General features: G+C 33.0%; 1 protein-coding gene across 1 annotated transcript; it reads right to left on the reverse strand.

Moving 5' to 3' along the window:
* Positions 1–250: 250 nt before the first annotated feature.
* On the reverse strand, positions 251–7,932 carry LOC124363946 (trypsin 3A1-like). Its single transcript, XM_046819216.1, has 6 exons — positions 7,847–7,932; positions 7,300–7,462; positions 5,010–5,218; positions 4,008–4,213; positions 2,320–2,377; positions 251–1,572 (listed from the first exon to the last, which is right to left on the reverse strand). Exons 2-6 carry the CDS (start codon positions 7,437–7,439, stop codon positions 1,379–1,381), a joined length of 807 nt encoding a protein of 268 aa, XP_046675172.1. The 5' UTR covers positions 7,440–7,462; positions 7,847–7,932; the 3' UTR covers positions 251–1,378.
* Between the last annotated feature and the right edge of the window lie 13,776 nt (positions 7,933–21,708).

Below are 21,708 nucleotides of genomic sequence, written 5' to 3' on the forward strand. Positions count from 1 at the left end.
ACAAATTAGCATAAATATCCTGATTTTAAATAATAAAGGTTTTAGTTTTTATAATAATTTATACGAATAAAATATTACTATTATATGCTATTTTCATAAAAATATAAACGCCTCACGCCGATTCAAAGTCTTCTAGGATTTGTAACTAAAATTGTATTGCTGTCCAAACGAATTTCTATAATCGTATCCATTAGATTATCTATGTTTATTCATCTGACTTATCTTGGTATGTAAAATGAAGCAATATTGGTCATTCTTAATGAAAATTTTATTAATTCAAACCAGGTACATTTGACAAAATCAATATATTTTTTGCAGTTTAAAACTCAATCAACAAAATAGTTTTACTTAAGTATGGAACAATGCCGTAAATCTATGCTCTTAAAAAAGCTAGTTAATGTAAATCTAAGTTTAAACCACTAAAACAATAGCACAATAGCAAACTAATAATATTATTCAACATTCTATCGATACTTTCTACTGTTAATGAATTCCGTCTGCAGCAGTCTCCCAATACTAATCACAACTTTTACATGGGACGTACTCATTAGTTAACACTGTATACGTGTAACCACTACAGCATATAATTGCGTTCCTATCCTATTATCACAATAATTACTATGTAAATTATTCGGTGGATAATTATAATTCCTCATTTATATACAGAGAAAACTGCACTGTAATGGCAATACCATGTTTTCACGAATAAAACACCTTCGCTATTGTTTTGTACTAATATACACAGGAATGATACACATAGTGTACAAGTAGATTGTCAAGTTTCAAAATATTTACACGATTTTTAAACTAACAATGTTACGAACGAAAATAAAATTATTTATTTCAGTAATGCATATGCATTTTCATGGAAATAAAGTATACCAGTATTTCAAGTATACAATTATAATAAAATGACTGATGATGAGTTTACTTTATAAATATTTATATACTGTTACATAAAACTACGATGCATAGAACATTTTACTGTAATGAAATGATTTCAAATCTATATTCAATCTTTACAAATTCGCTACTTAGTACAATAATGCCTCAATACTTCGAATATAAGTAATGGTATATATAAACTAGCTAGATTTCAGATACAATTCTATATATCTTTAAAGATAATTGCTTATGCTAAGTGAAATGGGAGATTTATTCTGATGCAGAAGAAATGCTACGAAACAAAAAGCTACTGTACAAATAGCCGAAAGACAGTGGGATAACTGAAATTAATAATTACGATACACTACTTGTATCTTATGGAAGACGGTTAAATTCGACAGAATGTCAATATGATACTGATTAAATCACATGATGAGATGTAGGTGGGTCGCACGAAGGATTGACTAGAAGACGGAGGACCTTGGACCACTGTCTACAGGATCTTGAAGGAGTCCTGAGATTCGTCCTCCAAGTCGTCACGGGGAGTCCTGGTGCGGTTACCGGGTCTGCGAGTACAGCGGCACTCTCCTCCCAGCCGCTCGTCGATCCATGGGATGTACCTGGCTACCCGCGTGTATATTCCGGGGAAGTTGGGACGCGCACAGCCTCTGCCCCAGGAGACGATTCCTGCAAAATATCAAAGTAAAGAAGGACTTGTTTCCAGGTGTCTTGTAAGTCTGTGACGAACATATCGTACTCCAGGGGTCACTGGTGTATGCCGTGGTATTACAATAGTAGTTGATACTGTGTACCAATACATTCTAATTTTTGTACAGCAAAGATTCCAATTGGTCTCTCCAGGGGAGCAAAGATACTGTTTTTGAGAATAGCTGTTTAGAAGAGGAACCATCGTACCCTTCAGGGGGGATGGATAATTTTCTAAAATATTTCCAGAAAATATTCATCAGATTACTTTAGGCTAGGCTCTGATAAACGTTTTTTAGTTTCGAATTAAATGCCATGCTCATGCTGAGATTCGAATTCGAATTGAAGATACTAACTAATAAGGACCCTTAAATGATAATCTAAGATGCGAACCAGCCTGCTTTTGCGTGATTATTATCCAAAAAGTTTTAAAGGCATTTGCGTTATGCTAGGATGATACGAAATGTCATTTAATTACTTCCACTCCTCGCTTAAAATATATACGTTCGAAATCTCGCATTTCAGTAGGTCTAGCATGATTTCAAACATAAGTCTTATCAGATCTCAACTTCGTCCTTGGTATTTATAAGACAGTTCCTGTTTGACATACTTTACCCCAGAGTAATGCAGACGCCGAAAGACAATGGGATAACTGAAATTAATCATTAAGGTTACAAGGTGCACCGAATACAAATTAAGCAGTACAAAAAGGGAATATAAAAGACTTACCAATAACTTCCGTGACGTTCTTAGCGTCCATAGCATGCAGAGGGCCGCCACTGTCTCCCTGTAACACGTAAGTATTATTAATACACAGCCAACTGAATACGTTTACATAAATTTTAGTGACACTTAGCATAATGTCACGAATCGTACTGTGTTTGTGGCTTGTCGAGTAAAACACCCACCGAGATAATTAATTTATGTCCTTAGTTGCTAGAAATGTGCGCACAGAGAGAAGCTTCTACTAAGTACCTGAAGTAATCACTACGATGCATTTCTTTCCTCGACACAAAACTAATCATCTCACATCCGTTAAAATGCGCGGCTTTCTCTGGAAATTCCAATAAATCATCAACTATGTTATTAGAGTGACAACTTCATGTGGTCAATGACTGAATAATGGCATTGTACCAAGATTAGCAATTCTGTTTAAAAACCACAACTAGCCAGTATTAATTTATTCTTTGAGAAACTCAGTAAGGATATACTGAACGTTAAAACAAGTCTTTATTCGACTTTCAGTAAATTTTAGTCGAAAACTCCAATTAAAATTAACTGTTTCAGAGTATTTTTGAAATTTATTTCTTATTTATAATTAGTATATTGAGTAAACTGATATATTGTTCATCATTACGTTTCAAGAAAATTTTACAGTAAGATTTGATAGTAAATAATTTCAAAGTAAGATTTCAATAGTAAATAATTTCACTATAAGATTTCGATAGTAAATAATTTCACAGTTTATCAAAGCTAATTTGTGACAAATTACTGTGACAAATGTTATTAACCTTATATGAGAGTTTTATAAAATGTTTGCAATATACAGACCTTGCACCTTTGTTGATTTCTGTCAACTGTATAATTTTATCATAAAACTATTTCCTAATACTTTAGGATCGTATCAGAAATCCTGGGGAGGAACATTTGTGAGAATATTTTATATAATAAATCCCTTAAATTTTAAAATATGAATGTATTTGATTGTTAAAATGTTGTTTATGGTTAAGAATGCTTTGTGGTGAGATATAACAGATTTTCCGCTTTTAAACAAACAAATTCAAGGATCTATATATGCGGTATCGCAGTCATTAAGTCAAGTGACGATAGCATTAGTGCTGCAACCTATCAGATTCTAAAGAGCTTGTGCCGGAAGTCTTTTTGTGACTTTTCGTAGTTGGAAATTTGCACTGTTTTTCAAAACTAGGTTTATTTAAATCTTTTTTTTAAAGCTAAAGTGAAGAGATTTAGTTTTTTAGAACTGCTGTTTTATTCAAGAAATGGAGTATAAAATATGTTACACTAAATGGAAGTATGTTCACAGAGAAGTCTTATTACTCAGTTGGCAGTCCCATTACATCTTAATTTAAGTATTCTTTTTTTAAATACTCTGCCATAAAGTACTTCGATCGTATCATACTCGTATATTATTTAAATATCAAATTCATTAATATCGTTTCCGTAAGAATTGCATCGCGATAAGTAATGAAACTTTATGATTTATGTTCAATTTCAATATTTATTAGATTTTTCTAAGCAACGATGGTAATCTCTTCTTATTCTCTCCCTAAGGATCAATCACAACTTGGTAATGATCATCTCAACCCCCACTCCATACATATTCTTTAGGGTTCTAAGAATTTGTGATAATCAGGAAATCCTAAAGCTGATCAAGTAATACAGATAGATCAATTTACCTGACAGGCGTCTTTCTTGCCGTCAGTGTAGCCAGCGCAGATCATGTTTTCGGTGATCTTGCTGTCAGGGTAGCCCTTACTCTTGCACTCGGATTCTGACAGGATGGGCACGTCAACCTTGCGCAGAAGCTCTGAGGTCTTCTTCCTCTCAGCCAATCTTCCCCAGCCAGCTACAGTGGCACTCCGGCCCGTGTAGTCTTCGTCATCTGCAATAAAGCCATACTATGGAACACATTCTCCGCATCAGGGAACAGCAATACGAAATGCACATCCTCCCTTAAAATACGAAATGTCGAGGATGCTACGTTATGGTAATTGCGATTGGTGATATGAAATTGCTTAACTTTAAAAATATTTGCTCAATCAGGTTAAAGACACAATTTAGTTGCTAGTTTAAGTTATGGGCTTAAAGTAGTATTATTACAAAGCTGTCTTTATCACATATGTCACAAATGTAAATAATAATTTATATATACCCTTTCTAAGTCGATATTAATAATTAACTCTATACCAAGTAATTTAAAAATTATCAAACGCATTCAAGAAGCCAGGACCAATGCACATTACTAGAGCGATTCGTTGTTGGACGAAGTACAACAGCATAAGATAATATTCCTAGTTCGCTATAAACAATTTGTACTCCGTATTCACAAAAGTTACTGTATACTGTTCGAGCATTTATGGAGAGAGCTTCCACAATCCAATCCATCCAAAGAGATGTAAAGTTAGTTCTGAACTTTGCACACAGAGTATAATGGTAGTTTAAGTGCTTCTCTATTAACAAGTATACAGTATTGAATATCTAGCATTTGTTGTTTTAAAGTATTTAGGCTTGTCCTTTTCTAGAAAAAAATAATAGACGTAAGAGTATCCTTCTTTGTCACTGAATTTAATGTGGATATTTCAGAGTTATATAATGATAAAAATGATGATGAGAAGAAATAATTCTTCAGAAAAGTTTGGTTTTTGTCCACATCCATTAGTTCTTTAACTGAAAATTACCTGAGTTGGGAAGACAGGCGGTTCGTACCGAGGTCTTGTACAAGGTCACAGGAGAATCCAGCTCGAGGATGGCAATGTCGTTGTCGAAGGTGAGCATAGTGAACCCCTTGTGGGGTGTCATACGGACAACTTTCCGTGTCTGCAGCTTCTCGGTCGAGTTGTTACGATTGTGTTCTCCGATCGTCACTGTCACGTGTTCTTTGCGGATCCTTGAACATGAAGAGTGTTTTCATTGCAGCTAAATTCTATGCAGGGAAATTTCTACCAAAATCTAGATAGGGACAGAATGTGCAGAATCTAATGTGCCATGGTGTTATAGATACATCTGAAAACAAACTCCACAATTGTGTTAAGATTTAATTTGGTCCCATTTAGTGGAATCGTTTTATTTTATAATTTAATCTAAAAGATCCCAAATATATTCAAGTACATTCTGTAAATATGTGGAAACTCAAATAAAAATGATGAGCTAGAAATTAGAGAGTGTTTAAGAATCTATGCGGGAAGATTTCCACTAAAATCTAGGGAGGGGCAGATTTTGCAGAATTTAGTGTGCCAGAGTGTTACAGATCCATCTGGGAGATAAGTTAAATAACGAATAGAATGACATTTTATCAAAATAACATAGCTGATATCTCAAGATACCATTACTTATTAATAATTTTATACTAAGGTTGTATTTTGCCCGATTTTGAAGAATAGTTTTAATTTAGAGCTTTATGCGGAAAACTCACGTAAAACATGATGATCTGGTAAGTATAGAGATTTTTTGGAAATTATTTGAATAGATATCTACACAATCAGGAATCAGTGATTAGGAGCAACAGCTGAGTCCATATTTGAGTTACACAAGCTAGGTGAGGAAGATGGACAAACTAGTTACTTATTTGATACTCAAAATGACAGATTTAGACACTTTTGCAGGGTGGAATTTCTGAGACCAATTTCTTTGGGTGTTCTCTGTAGTTTGTAATTTTTTTAATATCTATTTACATTTGAATTTTCTATTTGGCCTTTACAAATTAGTTGGAATACAAACACAATCATACCACTAAATTACACCCCAAAATGTGTATTTGTTTAAATAAATAAACTCTACAACAATGGTGGCAAGATTATTTCTTTTCCTTTAGATACAAAATTACAATCAATAAACGTGTTAAAATTTGTTCAGTTTAGGATTTACATTAACTAGAGTGCAGCAACCCATGAACATGTGCTTGGAATTCTGTGCTTTCAGAATATTGGGTCAGTACGCTTAACATTCGTACATTATGAGCCTAAATCCAATACACAGTTGTGTATTACGTTATTACTTATTTGTATAGAATTTTCGCTAGATAATAGTAAAGTATATTGGCATATTTATTGAATGAATAAGACAAAATATTTAGAAGAATTATAATTTGTCTAGTACTGTTAGTACCGGCTGAAAGTTTAGGGAGAGAATAAAAATAATAATTCAGAGATACTGTCACAGTAAATAAAATGACTTAACAAAATCATAACGTGATATTATTGAATTTGTTATACCAATTTGCAGTCAGTTCGCTTATGAAAAATGTATTACGCATTATATACTGATGAATAATTAAAATTAATTTAATTTTTACTTAATATATTATTAATTAGCCTAATTAATGAGTGTCAATAATTTACTTCATTATTTAATTTTAATTATTTTATGCTTCATGGTCATAATTAATTAAATTTGTATTTCAAATTGATTTTTATGCCAAAAACTTTTTATTAAATTTATTTTAAACATGATCCAAACTAGACATGTTTATAAAATGTATAAATTTTTGTAATGTAATATTTATACCAAATATTTATTACCTAACAGGTTACTTTGATGTTAGCCATGCGCAGACTCGCATCATGTTAGCCTGTTATTGAGTATGGACTACTTAAAAATAACTAAAACAACTCTTTTAAAGACACCATCAACAGTAGATAGTGTCTTTCTTACTGTGGTGGCAGATTCATTTCACACTGAATTGGAGCTTTTTTATTAATAACGATGAAAAGAACTGATTTTGACCTTTTAAAAATTATATCAAATAGTCTGAATTTTCCGAATATGGATGGTTGATACTCTATTGGGTTGGGTGGGGTTAAATATTTAAACTGTGAGAGACTGTGATACGGGGATTGAATAACTTCCTAATTTAGCTTTCCAGATTAAATGTGATGGACCTCTGAGTTTATAACAATCGATTGTGAAATGTATACGTATGTATTTTCAGTCTGATCAATAAATATTCTAGCAATTCTAAGTTCTACTCACTGTTGGGTGCAGTGGGCGGCTGTAAGGACATGTTTGGTTGTGATGAGAGTCCCGCCACAGTAGAACTTGCCCCTGTAGGATAGTAGGACTATCCAGGGGAACTCGTGTGCCTCCGCCTCTGTCCCTCCCACGATCCGCATATTCCGACCATACTGCCCACACACTGTACACACACAAGACGTAAAAGGGTTAGGCACATATTACATGACAGAATACCTTTTTTTTCAATTTCACTTTTTATTTAATATTCTCATTATCAATGTTAATGACAAATTTATATATTCCTGTTTCGTTTAACATCCTACTATTTAAGTGTTTAGAGTTAAGTATTTCTAAAACGAAATTAACAAAGAGCAGTTATTTGTGTGTTTTTACATTACAATATTGGTGTAGTTGAATTCAATTAGAATTCCTTATGACTAGTTTAGAATAACTTAAATAAACTTCTTGGTTGAATGTTTGACATGTTTTAACTTCTCTGTCAAACAATATTTACCTCCATAAATTGGTATTAAAATCTAATTTAAACGTTAAATTGGTGACTTACCGCAATTACAAGGTGTAGTGTCATTGCTTAAGCTTTCTAAAGCTGAGCTCCTTGTCCGCGGCACGTCCTGCTTGAACAGAAAATAACATTAGGTAACTTCAGTAACTTAAGACAGTATTTTTACTAATACTACTTTTACATTTATGTGACTATTAAATGCCTTGTTCATGCAAATTACCACTACTACCGTTTCCTGTTTTAGGCGACCGTTTGAAGCCTAAGACTTCCTTCAGTCAGGGACTCGTTTCGTCTACTTGTGGTAAGTTAAAAAGTAAGAACTTCTCTTGTATATAAAAGGCAATTGATTTAAATTGAAAGTTTTATAAATTAAATAGAAAACATAAATATCCCTGAATAACGTAATGAATCAATATTCTGTTGTGCATATTCTGTTTTGCGTGTTCTGTTGTGTCTGAAATATAATTATTTTAAAAAGTGCATCGAAAAGCCTTTTTTACGAAAACAATAAATGTTTGTAAATCAGGAATGTTTTTCATTTTTTTTTTATTTTCAACAAAGCCATTTTAAAGTTTTAGCGGAAATTATACTCCGTTCTATCCATCATTTGAAGTATTTGTTTAGTTCACTGGCTTATACCCAATTTTCCAACTGTAAAGATAACCAAGCTATGACTTGCAATATTACCCTTACTTGTATATTATTTCCTAATTATATCATTTTCTTATTAAACACTGCATTATAACTATAAAAGATTTAGATATACATGCACATTTGGCGGTGAAGTTCAGGTTCTGATAATGATTAATTCTACTCAAACATATTAAATTTGATGCGAAGTATTGAACACCAATTTGATGATTATTTTGTTGAATATTGCATCAAGTAGATAAAAAACTAAATACAAAGCAGAAAATACGATATTGATCTAAATTATTCAACAACAGCTGTTGTGCTAGTTTCTATATTATTTATAACAATAAATGGTTTATTTTTAATTGTCTTCATTACCTCCTTAGTATTAAATATTAATTAACGTCATGCTCAAAACTACAAATTCCGAATTCCGAATAATTATAATCTTAATCCTTTGTATATTTCTTAAATTGGGCATATTTTTCACATTTTTAAAATTATATCATTACTAAAATTTTATATTGGGAGAAATTTCTCTTTGAAAACACTTTATATAGCCTTATTATTTTTTTTGTTCTGAAGTACGTTATCTTTTTATATAAAAGTTAAATTTTATTGTATCATCCATTCTATGAATATAAATAATAAAAAAGTAGTTAATGATTTGTCTTTAATGTATCCTTATATGAATTCAATTATTAGTTATATTTATTTTGATGTTTTACGCAGTGTAATGTAAATATAAGATAAATAATTAATTATATGTTCATAAAGCACATATTTGTCATACTTTAACTGGGTATTGTCCAAAATGTTTACACTCAGTAGTGTGACAGGTAAATGGATACTGACAAATCTTGTTAAATAGTGATTTAAATGTAATTTCTCATTATACTGTAAATGGTGTATATGCGAGTGGAATTTTTCGATTTTAAATTTTTATAAATACGATTCTAAAAGCATTTTAATAGTACAATTTCATTTTGGTTCAGCATGGTAAAAAAAGTCATAACCATGTTGTCACATACCCCTTTTTTACTCTGATGATTTTATATCCTTTGTAAGTCATTAAAGATTAAAAGCATACATAGAGCATAACTATTTAACAGAAAGTAAATTAAAATGTAGGTGGCGCGAGAAGAGATGTGACAAACCTCCAAGTCCCGGGTAACAGAAGCGCCTATGGCAAATCTCTGCAGAAGTGCCAGAAGACACACGGACGCCACACTGATACACATGACACGCATGTTGATAGCACACTATGACACAGGTACAGACTGAGGAGGCAGCCACCCACACGACTATATACTCCGGGACATGTCACGTGGCGGGATACCAGCCTTGTACCATCCTTGTTATATGGGTCAGGAGCAGTTCCGTCGCTACCTCTGCTGCTGCCCTTCTTCTCCGTGTTGCAACCCCATTAGCATTGCAGATGTCAGTCACTCTCTTTCGGGTAATTTGTTACTTTCCGTCACTTCTCAGTCTATGTGGGTAAGCAGCTGGAGGATGTTTATGTTTAGTTGCGCACCGTCTTTAATTCTTGATAAAACTGTTTAAATCCATTGCAAGAAACAAATATGTATTAATATAAATTGTAGAAAGTGTTATCGTGGTTGTTGTAACAACTGATTAGACACAAAAATAGGATCCATGCAAGTTCTCCATCTCAGACCGTCCGTTATAATTAGGGGTAGAAGATTCAATTATTTTCAGGAGGCGAGTCTTATACCACACCGCTGGGTCTTAGAAGATCTATACACAAGACCTCGGGGTCTATACTAAAGGGCCTTCCTCGTTCCTGGAGTCTTCAGTTTTTGTGCAAAATGGTGTTAGAATTCATTTATACTAGCAGATAATTTCTAACTAAAAACGAGTACATCGTGGGCATATTCCTTCTATATGGCATTCTAAGCTAGGCGATAATCGCTGAAATATATTCGTACCTTCTGATCCATTTAGATTAAGTTTAAAGAACAGATTTTAAGTATCTCAAAGCGGAAAATGAAAATCTTTGATAAGTACTGTGAAATTCCATGAATTTCTCTCCAATATTTCATGATAAACGATTTCGGTAACACTGAAACTATTTTAAGCAATGGTAAAGGAATCCTAAATTTGATGTTTTTAGGTTTCTAGTTAACACAGTCATGATGTAACGAATGGTGGGGCTCTATGTAATTTTGAAACGGAAATTGATTTTTATATGATGCTCCAATCAAGAATACGAGTATATACAAGTACACAGGTCTGAGAAGCCTATTTAGGTCAAAAATGTATACCTATGGTCGTCGTAGTTCATTCCGATCTAAGATATATCTGATGTCATAGTTGAGTTTGTCTAAAAGGTCTAAAGGTCTAAGAGCAGATGAATACAAAACACATTTACTATGTGCTGATTAAGCAAAAAGGAGATTTTTCGAGACCAGTGGGGCGTAGTCCGGAGGGATTTCTAAATAGGAATAAGGAGTCTTAACCAATGGAGTACCAATGGAGTCTTAACCAATGGACTCTTGGAGTATCCATGTAAAGTCTCAATACTGTCGTTCAGTAGTTTTTACGTGATTAAGTAACACATAAACACAAAGACACAGACAGATACCATTTAGATTTTTATATAACAGTATGGATATTCTCCTCTAACTTGTTACTCCAGCGTTTACAGAGATATAGATATAGCGTTAGCGTAGTGATTTCATAAATGATTTAAATTTTCCGTATTCAGTGTTCTAATAGACGAATTTGAGATATTGGATTCTTAAATTAGGTTACCGAGGAAGCCTAATTTTATGGTCTGTAGTGGTGAGTATGTCATGGTACTAGTTGGGTACCACACCGAAAACAGCCTAAGTATTTACTTTTCTAATTGGATGAGATTCTAAATCAAAGATGGTAAAATCCTATATACATCTGTCCCACTGAGATTAGTAAATAGGCCAGTAAACATAATTCGCTAGACATGTTCTATATCCCATCAATGATAACCCTAGGTCTGACCATCAGCTGGCGTTGAATGTGTAAACGGTGATCTTAAGAGATTCTGTGACTTATCATTTCTGTTTTTTTTCTTTTTTTTAACTATTAGTCTTTAACATATCTTCTGTTTAAATAAGGTTTCGTGAATATTCAATATTTTAGTCTTCACATTCCCTAATCATAAGAAGGTAAGGCTACGCTACATCTCATCTCCCGTAACAGTCTTCGCTGATATTGCATGCAAAATTTAAAGTCCATCGCTTATTTAATTCACAAGACAGACAGACACATCATATAGAAAGAAGTGTTCATTGCCGGGAGATTGGAAAATAAAAATGTAATTGTGTCAGCCTACTGAGTAATAAGCTTTAATGACGCTAAGCCAAATTCCGTAGTTGCATACACACCATCATATTCTTTTTCTTTATTTGTCCAATTCTTGTGTATGTATAAATGAAGTTTCATTGCAAAATTTCAATTCTGTAGGTCAGTTTATTGTCAATCGTAACAGACAGAAATAAAATTTTTCTAGCCCCCTTGGGTGATAAGTTTCGTTAACGCTCAGCCAATAATAGTAATAATTTCCTTTATTGAAGTTTATGATTATATGAACTGTACTGCAAAATTCACATATTTAGTGGTAGTTAAATTGGGCTTTCATACTACCATTCAAACATCATTCGAATTGAATGGTTGGGATGGCCACTCCAATCCCCCTGCTATTCGGCAGTCTCTCAGCGGTCAGCAATGTACCAAGAAATAGCCTACTGAAAAACTCTTAGGAAGCTAAAAACAGTTTTAAGCTTTCTTTAACGTTCGCTACCACTCTGTCCTACATTAAATCCAAAACTTCCCAGAAAGTACAAAATTATGAGAAAGGGTGTTCTGTTTATACTAGTGTGTTTCTCGCTTACAGTGCAGGTGAAGTCAACACGGACACCTCTTTCTTGAAGTTTTTTTAATATTATGATAACATAAATATTTATACAAATACTAATTATGACAGTAATCTCATATAAACATTATGGAAAGGTAAAGTTTAAAATATTAAAGGTAAAAATTTAACTTGGTTAACATACATCAGCTACAGAAAAATTAATTCATGTTCCATTAAAAAAGATGATCATTATTTTAAGCTGTTACAAGGAATTGGATCTATTCCTTAAACAAATTTGGATGTATTTCACAGAGTTAATAAAAAAAACGTGATAGGACAAACGTGGTTGTCTTTAAATGTCCAAAGAAGAATGGAAATGAGTCATTACAATTGCCTTAGAACAATTTTTTTTATTGTAAATTTGGTTTAAATAACGTGACATGTAATTTAATCATGAGCAAACATTTGACAGGTGCAATCTGTATTGCCCTATATATGTCATTTTTCTTGGATGATTTTATTAATATTTTAAACATTAGTAATATACTGTTCGCTAATGAATATAAATATGGATTTCATTACGCTTGTATAATGTTTATTTTTATCATAGTGTACATACTTTGTATAAGCTATAATACAGTTTTCATTAAATGAATGTTAAGCTTCAGTAAAAAAGGCTATAGCTTCTTTTGCAAAAATATTGCTTTTAGCTTGTATATACTAATCACGTGTATTGAAACAATCTTATCTGTCATACTTTGTATAGTTAGAGGTCATTCCAGACCAGAGACCATTCTCTTTTGAAGTAATATTAAAAATTCTGTTATCTGTCTCCAAAACCTTTTTCTGGGATACTTTAACTTCTGAACTTTGATTAGAAACTATTTATAGCTCCCAACTGTTGTCTTATCGAATGGTTCATAACTGGCTGACACTAAAACTTCCGGCCATCTCAGCGGACTATCGTTGAACCTTCGGTGCGTTTTCTAAGCTGCCTCTCACTGACGGCAGCCTACAAAAATTGTGTGCAGATAGTAGCTATTACGTGACGTATCTTTTTTAAATAAATCTAGAGGATTTCAACATAGCACAACATTCTAGAAACATATTTTCAGCGGAAGTAACGAAATACAACCACATGCCAAATTTAAAGCGTTTTTTGATTACAAGAATGGCCGTCAAATTTCGTCCTTGTTTTCAAACACAATTTATAATTTGTACATGGACGAGTTCCTGGTATCGAAGCGCACACCCTCGCCAGATAATGGTGATAATTGCCTTAACCTCATCCACAGCCGTGTTGATTCATTCTGTTTACCGACCTCGGCCCTGCCTGAACACGCTGTTATCAGTGACCTTGGCCGTGTTATCAGTTGTCATGCCGGTACTTCTGACTAGGTCAAGGTGTGCGTTTCAGACCCGCGTTTTATAAGATTGAATCATTAAGTAAGAGTTGATTATATATCATTTATAGAGACTGCTGTACTTTATTAATAAGCCGAATAATTAAGAGAGAGAAATACATTTAGAACAAATAAACAGCACGACATTTATAAATAAACTGAGAGTAAAATGGTATGCGATAGGTTAGGGAAGGATAAAAGGAAGGTTCTGGTTCCTTAATTTAAGTTTTCATGTTTACTGAACGAAACTTGGGTAGTAGGAAGAGTCAACAGAAGGTTTACTTGGAGAAACTACGAGAATTGTCAACATGACATACGAAACACCTTGTGACCAAATAATGAAGCCAGTTCATTACGGTTTGGTACGCCCATATCCTTTTATGTTTACACATTAAACACAAATTTGTATTCACACGAATGTTTTCATACAGAATTTAAAGAATACATAGTTTAAAATCCAAATTAAAAGTCGATCATTCAGTTTGTTTACTTAAAAACGCACACTTTTAAGTTTTCTTTACAGCTATCCGGAAAGTGAATTACTCAGTTTCTGCCAGTAACCGTGTGGAGCTAATTTCAGACTCATCATATAATATTTTTATATGCCAACTTGTGCTGACTTTGATCTATAAACATTCCGTTTCAAATGTTTTATGCTTTTGATAGCAATCTATTAAAGTGTCCGTACAGTACACATAACCTTAATTAGACAAGAGGACTAATATAGAAGTTGTTTGCAAAAACTCAATTTCTACAGATACTGCTAACTAAACAATATATAACATATATTTCACGCTGATAATTTAAGAACAGAGACTTTATAGACGAAACTAATAAAAATACTCTAATAATAATTATATTAACTAATAATATAGTATAAAAGGTAATATTTTTAAATGCAGCCTCAGCAATGAGGCTAAAGGTACATATTATAGTGATACTTTCGATGTAGTATTCATATAATGCCCAATTATGTCATTGTCCACAAGATAAAATAAATTACTTGTTGCAAAAAAGGATAATTAACTCAGAGGAAAATTTCAATTCAAATTCGGAACATCACATACGAATAGACATATTTACATGCTACTTACTATCAGCTAACTTAGCTTCAACTTTAGGGTTCCTCCACCAACGGCATATAGACCCAACACCATACACAACACCTAAATCTCAGAAATAACAGACCAAAATTAATATCTGTTTCAAGTTTATAAACCACATCATCATGCTTGCTTTATCTTCACATTAAAGGTTTTAACTCATTATTCTTCATACTTTAACATAGGTGGTGCCCTGTTTTATAAGGAGATGGGTTCATCAAAATTAGTTTGCGTCCTTCCACGAAGGATTTTACGTATTTACAGAAATAATTTAGATCGACTTGTAAAAAGGCCAAATATAATATTAACCTAAAATAATTATATTTTTTACACTTAGTATTTGTTAATTATGTATGACTAATGGAAATTACGTTTTTCCTAGATTTTTAAAAATTTTTTTGCCTTTTTTGCACATTTGTTCTATATGCCCAAGATTATAAGTTTTAATATACAATTTATTGTATAATGTAATAAGGAGAAAATTTATAAATAAATAAATAAGGTAACCGTCAAAAAATATCCAATTACAATTGAATTACTGATTTTCCTGAAGGAATAAAATTATATAACGATTTCAGAAAAGTTATTTTATAGGACTGTAATTTTTTAATTTAAGAAATTTTTATCCCAACCAAAAATTTAAAGATTTGGAACTGGTGTCATGCTTAGGATATCTCCTCATTCCTCGCGTATCTAAGGAATGCTTACGATCGCTATGACGTTTCCTACGATCTCTTTTACTTAGTCTGGAAAATGCTGAGTTGAACATACATTGTAGCCAAATCAATCTACTAATGCACCATCTCAGCAAATTTTACAGCTAATTTTCTGTCCCACACAGTGAGTATTCTGTGACGTGAATCCTGGTTTTAGTTTTGCCCACGTGGTCCTGATTAAACCTTCTTCCATAACGACTGTACTTCAATGCAAAGTTCCGACACAAAAACGCTTATATTTCGCCACAACGCGGCACACACATTGCCGCTAACCCAGATTCTGTAATACGCGCTCTGGATGAATATGTATATCACAAATAGGTGGAAACTGGATCAATGTTAGGTAAAACAAGAAATTATTGTTGTGTTTAAAAACCTGAAGTGATTGCATAGTCATGAACATGACGGTGTTTAACGCAACTTTCATTCTCTTGCAATATAGGTCATAGATTAATGGGAACAAGCGCAGTAAACAATGAATATTCTCAGAATTTTGCAAATGACACTACGTATAGATTATTCTTTAGTACAATAGATATAATGTTATTTATATCGATTTTTAGGTTTATTAAAATGGAATTTATAGAATTTAAATTGTACATTATACGTTGTATGTATATTTTGTTTTTAATAATAATTATAACACCACTGTGCTAGAATTAGGAAGATCCGATAGCCGAGCGGACTAATGCATTGCGACCGGCCTAGCCAGCCCTGCCCGGACCACTGCGGCCTTTCTACGCCCACTATGACCGGCCCTGCCCAGCCTAACTCGGCCCGGCTTGTTTGGCCTCGGTTGGCGAGCAATAGTGCTGGTGCCGAGTCCGTCCCAGGGCCGGCTTGGCTAGTCGCAGTGGGCGGTGTCCATTTGATTGCATGCATATCGACAGCGTATAAAAGGTCGGTCCGGGTCGGGCCGGTCGCAGTGGGCGCCGTGCTCTAGACGTTTAACTTTAGATAAGAGATAACGCAGGTTCAAATTTTGTCTGGAACCGTTGCACATTTTTCATTATTACCGACCTTGTACTGTACCGATCCTCCATCTTATACCGTTTGATAAGTAATATCATCATGCGTGCCAGTGGCAATAAGGACGGGCAGAATAAAGAATAAAAGTGAATTAAAATAAAGAATTACTTCTCATTTGCAAAAAAAAAACAAAAATAAAATATTGACGTACGAACGCGTGTTTAACTGCTTGCATTTTATTACACTATCCCGTGGTAATAAATCTTGTTTCAAATACTTCATGTAGTATTTTTTACGCCGCGACGGGTCATTACGCTTTTTTCGTTTAAATTATATTAAATAATTGTAAAATACGTTTACAATACTATACGAATTCGTATATTGCAGAAATATACTTTTATTTTTGTTCTCTCGTCTAAGTAATACTTTATATAAAGTATTTTCACTCTCCGATTCCGATCAAAATTTTGATATTGTGCTTATGGGGTACAGAATTAATAATTACATAACGAAAATACTAACATTTCAAAAGGTTTAAAGAACACTTAGAACAACTTTAACCCTGTACATACATGCGCCATTAATAAAATATACTGTAACTTTTAAGTCTAAGATTGTAAAGATGATTGAATGATTATTGAAAAGATTAACCTGCAAGTGAACTATCATATATTTGAATATATTTTCAATACATCATGACTTTTTTTATAATTATGATAAAGATTGAATCCCAAATTTACTTGTTTAATTGTGATTTTTTTCTCTCACTTGCAAGGGCGAGTATGCTACCACTACACCACATATCCCTTTTTACGATTCAATTATTTTTGTATCTGACAGTTTATGTCGATAATTTATATATGTAATAATCAGTTTCTATACGTTTTGTCGTTTTAAGAGTGTTTGTTTTGTATCAATATACATCGCCTGTTACAAGGCTTTTAAAGAAACTGTATTTTTTAGAAGCAACTTTTGCTATACGTCGTAAAAGCCCCTAACTTAGTGTACAATAATTTTTATATTTTTCCAAAAAAAGTTTCCCATCCAAGGTATTCAAATTCGCGTTTGTATTATGTCAAAATAATTCGTCCAAATTAAAATAGGCACGTAACATGGTAACTAAAGAAATCAGATCTAAATGTTTAGCCTACTGGCTTAACTTCTTATTTTCTTAAACATGAACATTAGATTTTTGATAGTATATACCTTTATAATAATTCAAAAGAAATCAAATAAAAAGATTAATATATGTTCTGTTGTGCGCAGGTGATTACAAAAGTACTTGAGTAGGAAAGTTACTAAAATTGTATATGATTGTGTAGATGCTTTTCGACTACAAAGCACTAACAATGAAGTCAGTAATGTCTTTAAACCTCCTTAAGAGTTAGCTATAGTTCTTCCGTTTTACCCCAACAATGAGTGTTAAACCTAAATCACTTTTACGGCCTTTCAAATGATCGTGGAGTTACAAACGACGTATATCATGTAAATAAGATGTTTTGTTATAAACCTAAATGTATTGGGTATCTACACGTGAGGTACAAAACATTTTGAACTTTGTTTCTGAAAATCTAATAAAAACGTTGGAAATCGTAAGTAGTTTTCTATGCATATTCGTTATAATTGTATTCAAGGAACTTCTTATTCCTTAAAGATACCTTTTTTATAATATATACATTTTTAAGAACACAAAAGAAATTAAGAACATATATTGATGTATATTGCGTGTGCGCAGTTTATGGCATATTTGAAGATGAGTGTGTTGCTTACGTTGTTTATGTCTAGATGCTTTTCAACTACAGAAAAACAATGAATGAACAATGTCTTGAAACCTCTCTTAAGGAAGCTAAAGTCCTGGAGTTCTACCCCCTAAGACCAATATTAAACCTCAAATAATTAATGATCGTAGAATTCAATTCAACAAATAATGGATATGCATCCAAACGATTTTTCATTGTTCTTTAAAAATAAAAATGTTGGAAACCTTAAATAGTGTATCGACGCGTATTAATTAAAATTATCTTCAAAATAAATCATCTACCATGGTTTTAAGACCATAAGAGCGTAAGAACGTAAGTATTTTGAGTTTAAGATTGTTCTTATATTGATAAAACCAGATGATTGTCCGTACTCTTTTTAATAATGTATTTACAAGAGTTCCGTCGTATATTTTCAAACATTCCACTTGGAGGAAAATAGCAGTGAGGTGCGCCGTAGTAAACAATGTTATAAACAACTTCAACAGCTTTCAGTCGTGGAAAATAAAGGTTGCGACGCAGCTCAATAATTGTGTCGCCTGCCATTGATATTCCGCCGCACCTGTGAAGTTATTACCTGCACCAATCAGCGCGGGCGACGCGACGGTGTGGCCGGATAATGAGTTTAGTTGCGAAGCTGCTTCTGCAGACAGCATCTGTTCTCGTCGCGTGGCTTGTCAGTCACTTCCGTTATTAAATTTAATGCAATATAAAAATAATTATATTCTTTGCTCAACAACGCTGTTGCAATTAACGTGATATTATGTACTTAGAAATAACGGTTATTTAGTCGAATTCGCCCTCCAGTTGTAATGACCCGTGTAAATGCGTATAGCATACATAGAGTAAAAAATTAACAAAAGAATTTAGACTCAATGGTAAAAGTCGTTTTTTAAATTTTTTATCACGCTCTCACGTCGTGATAACCTCTTTAGTTTTCCGAAAACGTGAAGTTTTTTGTCATGTAACACATTGCGCTAATTCCAAAATACTAAATATCGTATATGCTCGATAATATAATATAAAATAAATGGTCAATCATTTTTATTCATTGATATACTATATAGAGTGTAACAAAATTCTCTACACAAACTTTACAATATTGTTCCATGGATCAAGAGGAGCTAAAAACTAAATGCGACTTTTTTCTTTCTTTCACCTATCTTTCATCAGTCTATGCGTGTTTTTAGTTTAATGTTTGTATTTCATAAGCCAGTAGAGATAACAAAGACCAAATACGTACAATTACTTTTCTTACCGTCTTAAAATACAGGAACAATCAATATTATCATATCACGTTTCAAGATGATAACTAATTTTGTTGCATGCACCTTAGCTAAGCCTGTTACGCGACACATGGTGTGGAGTCCTCCTGCCTCGTAAATATATTATTTATTTATTTATCTAAGCGGATATTTTGGTGTTAAGAGTGAAACACTATCAACAAATCAAAAAGTGAGTACAATTATACAATTACTAGCACTACTTTCGGAGTCTTACCGAACTAGCACCAACAGGCTACAGGTAAAAAATGAACCCCGGTCACCTCATGTAAGTTTACCTCAACCTCTACACTTTTCATACGTGGAATTACTTCAATAACAAAAAATTAAAATTTTAGCAATATTGTACTGTTTTAGTAAGTTTTACAAATCATTTCCTGGAAACCTCTCAGTTGGGTTTTACCAATTAACGATCGTCCACAGTAATTCAAAAAAGGAATATTTGGTCACATTTAAGCAACATTTGTTTTGCATCTCTTTCGGGAAGCCTATCTCGTTGACCGGGGACATTAAATGGCTCCGAGGACCGAGCTCGCATTGCCCTTTTTGCTTATGGATGGCAGCCACCATCACTTCGTGAGTCATATAGACAAACATAGGGTATAAACTAATCGATATAGGGCATATTTTCGTTTGCATTTTTGCCTGTTTCTTTGTGTACTACCATTTCCTGAAGTTTTGCAACCTATAGCGTAACATCCTGTAACCTATATAAGTTTTCAGGTCTGAGTTATCGACAAAAAATGTCAGCTCTACAATATTAAAATATTTGCTATCAAATTATTCAGTGTTTCAGTATCGATTTATAAAGAGAGGATCTTTTAAAACTAATCCTGTAGATAGAAGTACTCGTATTAATATCGTGTGTGTATATATCAATATATAAGCTCTGTACAATCTATAATTCATCTAGAGAAATGTAGGATCTTTATTATTATTTTACCTTTAATTCATGTCTCAGAAGTGAAGTTTGATCCACTTGTAGCTACTGATTGAGTATTAGGGAAATTTTAATGGTGGTGACAATTCTTCAGAACACAAGAAGAGGTTTTGTATTAGAAATGAATACACGGCGTTTAATGAATGAAAACAGTCAATGTATTGTAAATAATGTGCTGGATTTCTGTTTTATTTTAAGCTCACTCGAGGCAAGGTACACATTAGCTTTTCTCACATATTAATATAAATATCCTAATTTTAAATAATACAGTCTTATAGATTTTATATTATCGTTTATGTAATATTGAACGTTGTTTTCATAAAAATATAAACAGCTCTGTCCATTTCAAAAGTTTTCTAAGATTTGTAACTAAAATTGTGCTCCTTTCGAAACGAAATTCTATAATTGCATCCATTAGATCATCCGTTTTATACTCTTATATGATAGACATTCCTAGTTTTTCTTTAACTACATTTAGGAAGAGACGAGATAACTACATGATACATATATTCATGATACGAAATGCCACGCGGACACCAGCTTACTGGTATTGACACATTAGATAGTGGCAGTAAAATAAACTTTACTTTAGACGGTTTTAATCCTGTCATCAGCACAAAATGTACAATATGCAATCAATAATTGTTTGAAATAAAGTGTCACTCCTCCACTTTGAGGCAGAGAGTATTTATTCAAGTGGTTTTGCTTTTCAGTTTCTTATGTGACCAGCATGTCGCCTCAACTCTGCCCCCTCTTCCTTAACCAAGATACAGATCAAGTTCTCTTAACCACAGTACTCTCATGGTAGGATCCATCAGGATTTCTCATCAATATCAGCCATTACATCGGGTTTTATAAGACTTAGTTTTTATTTCATTTGTCGACAATAGAGCATTTCAGCCAGTGTCCCGACTGTTGTCTGACGTGTAGTAATCCGGTATTTGAGCAAAAATGTATTAAGTCTCTTATTCAGAATCATTCCATCAGCTTCTGAAGTACCGTTTTATGAAAGTATGCAAATATCTCTCAACAAGACAATTTGATTTCGAGTGATAGGGTCCTGTTGTAACATGATGAATATTGTTGGAATTGTAGAAATGCTATAAAACGAAAGAGGTAAACAGAGAGCTATTTTCACTCACAAAAAAACTTTACTATGCTCAACTAAATACCCTGCGGGACATGCACCATCATCAAACTTGATATTTTATATTCATAAATTAAGTTTCATTCAAATCACAAGC

The sequence above is a fragment of the Homalodisca vitripennis genome, chromosome 5 (genome assembly GCF_021130785.1).
Source record: "Homalodisca vitripennis isolate AUS2020 chromosome 5, UT_GWSS_2.1, whole genome shotgun sequence".
Lineage (NCBI taxonomy): Eukaryota > Metazoa > Arthropoda > Insecta > Hemiptera > Cicadellidae > Homalodisca > Homalodisca vitripennis.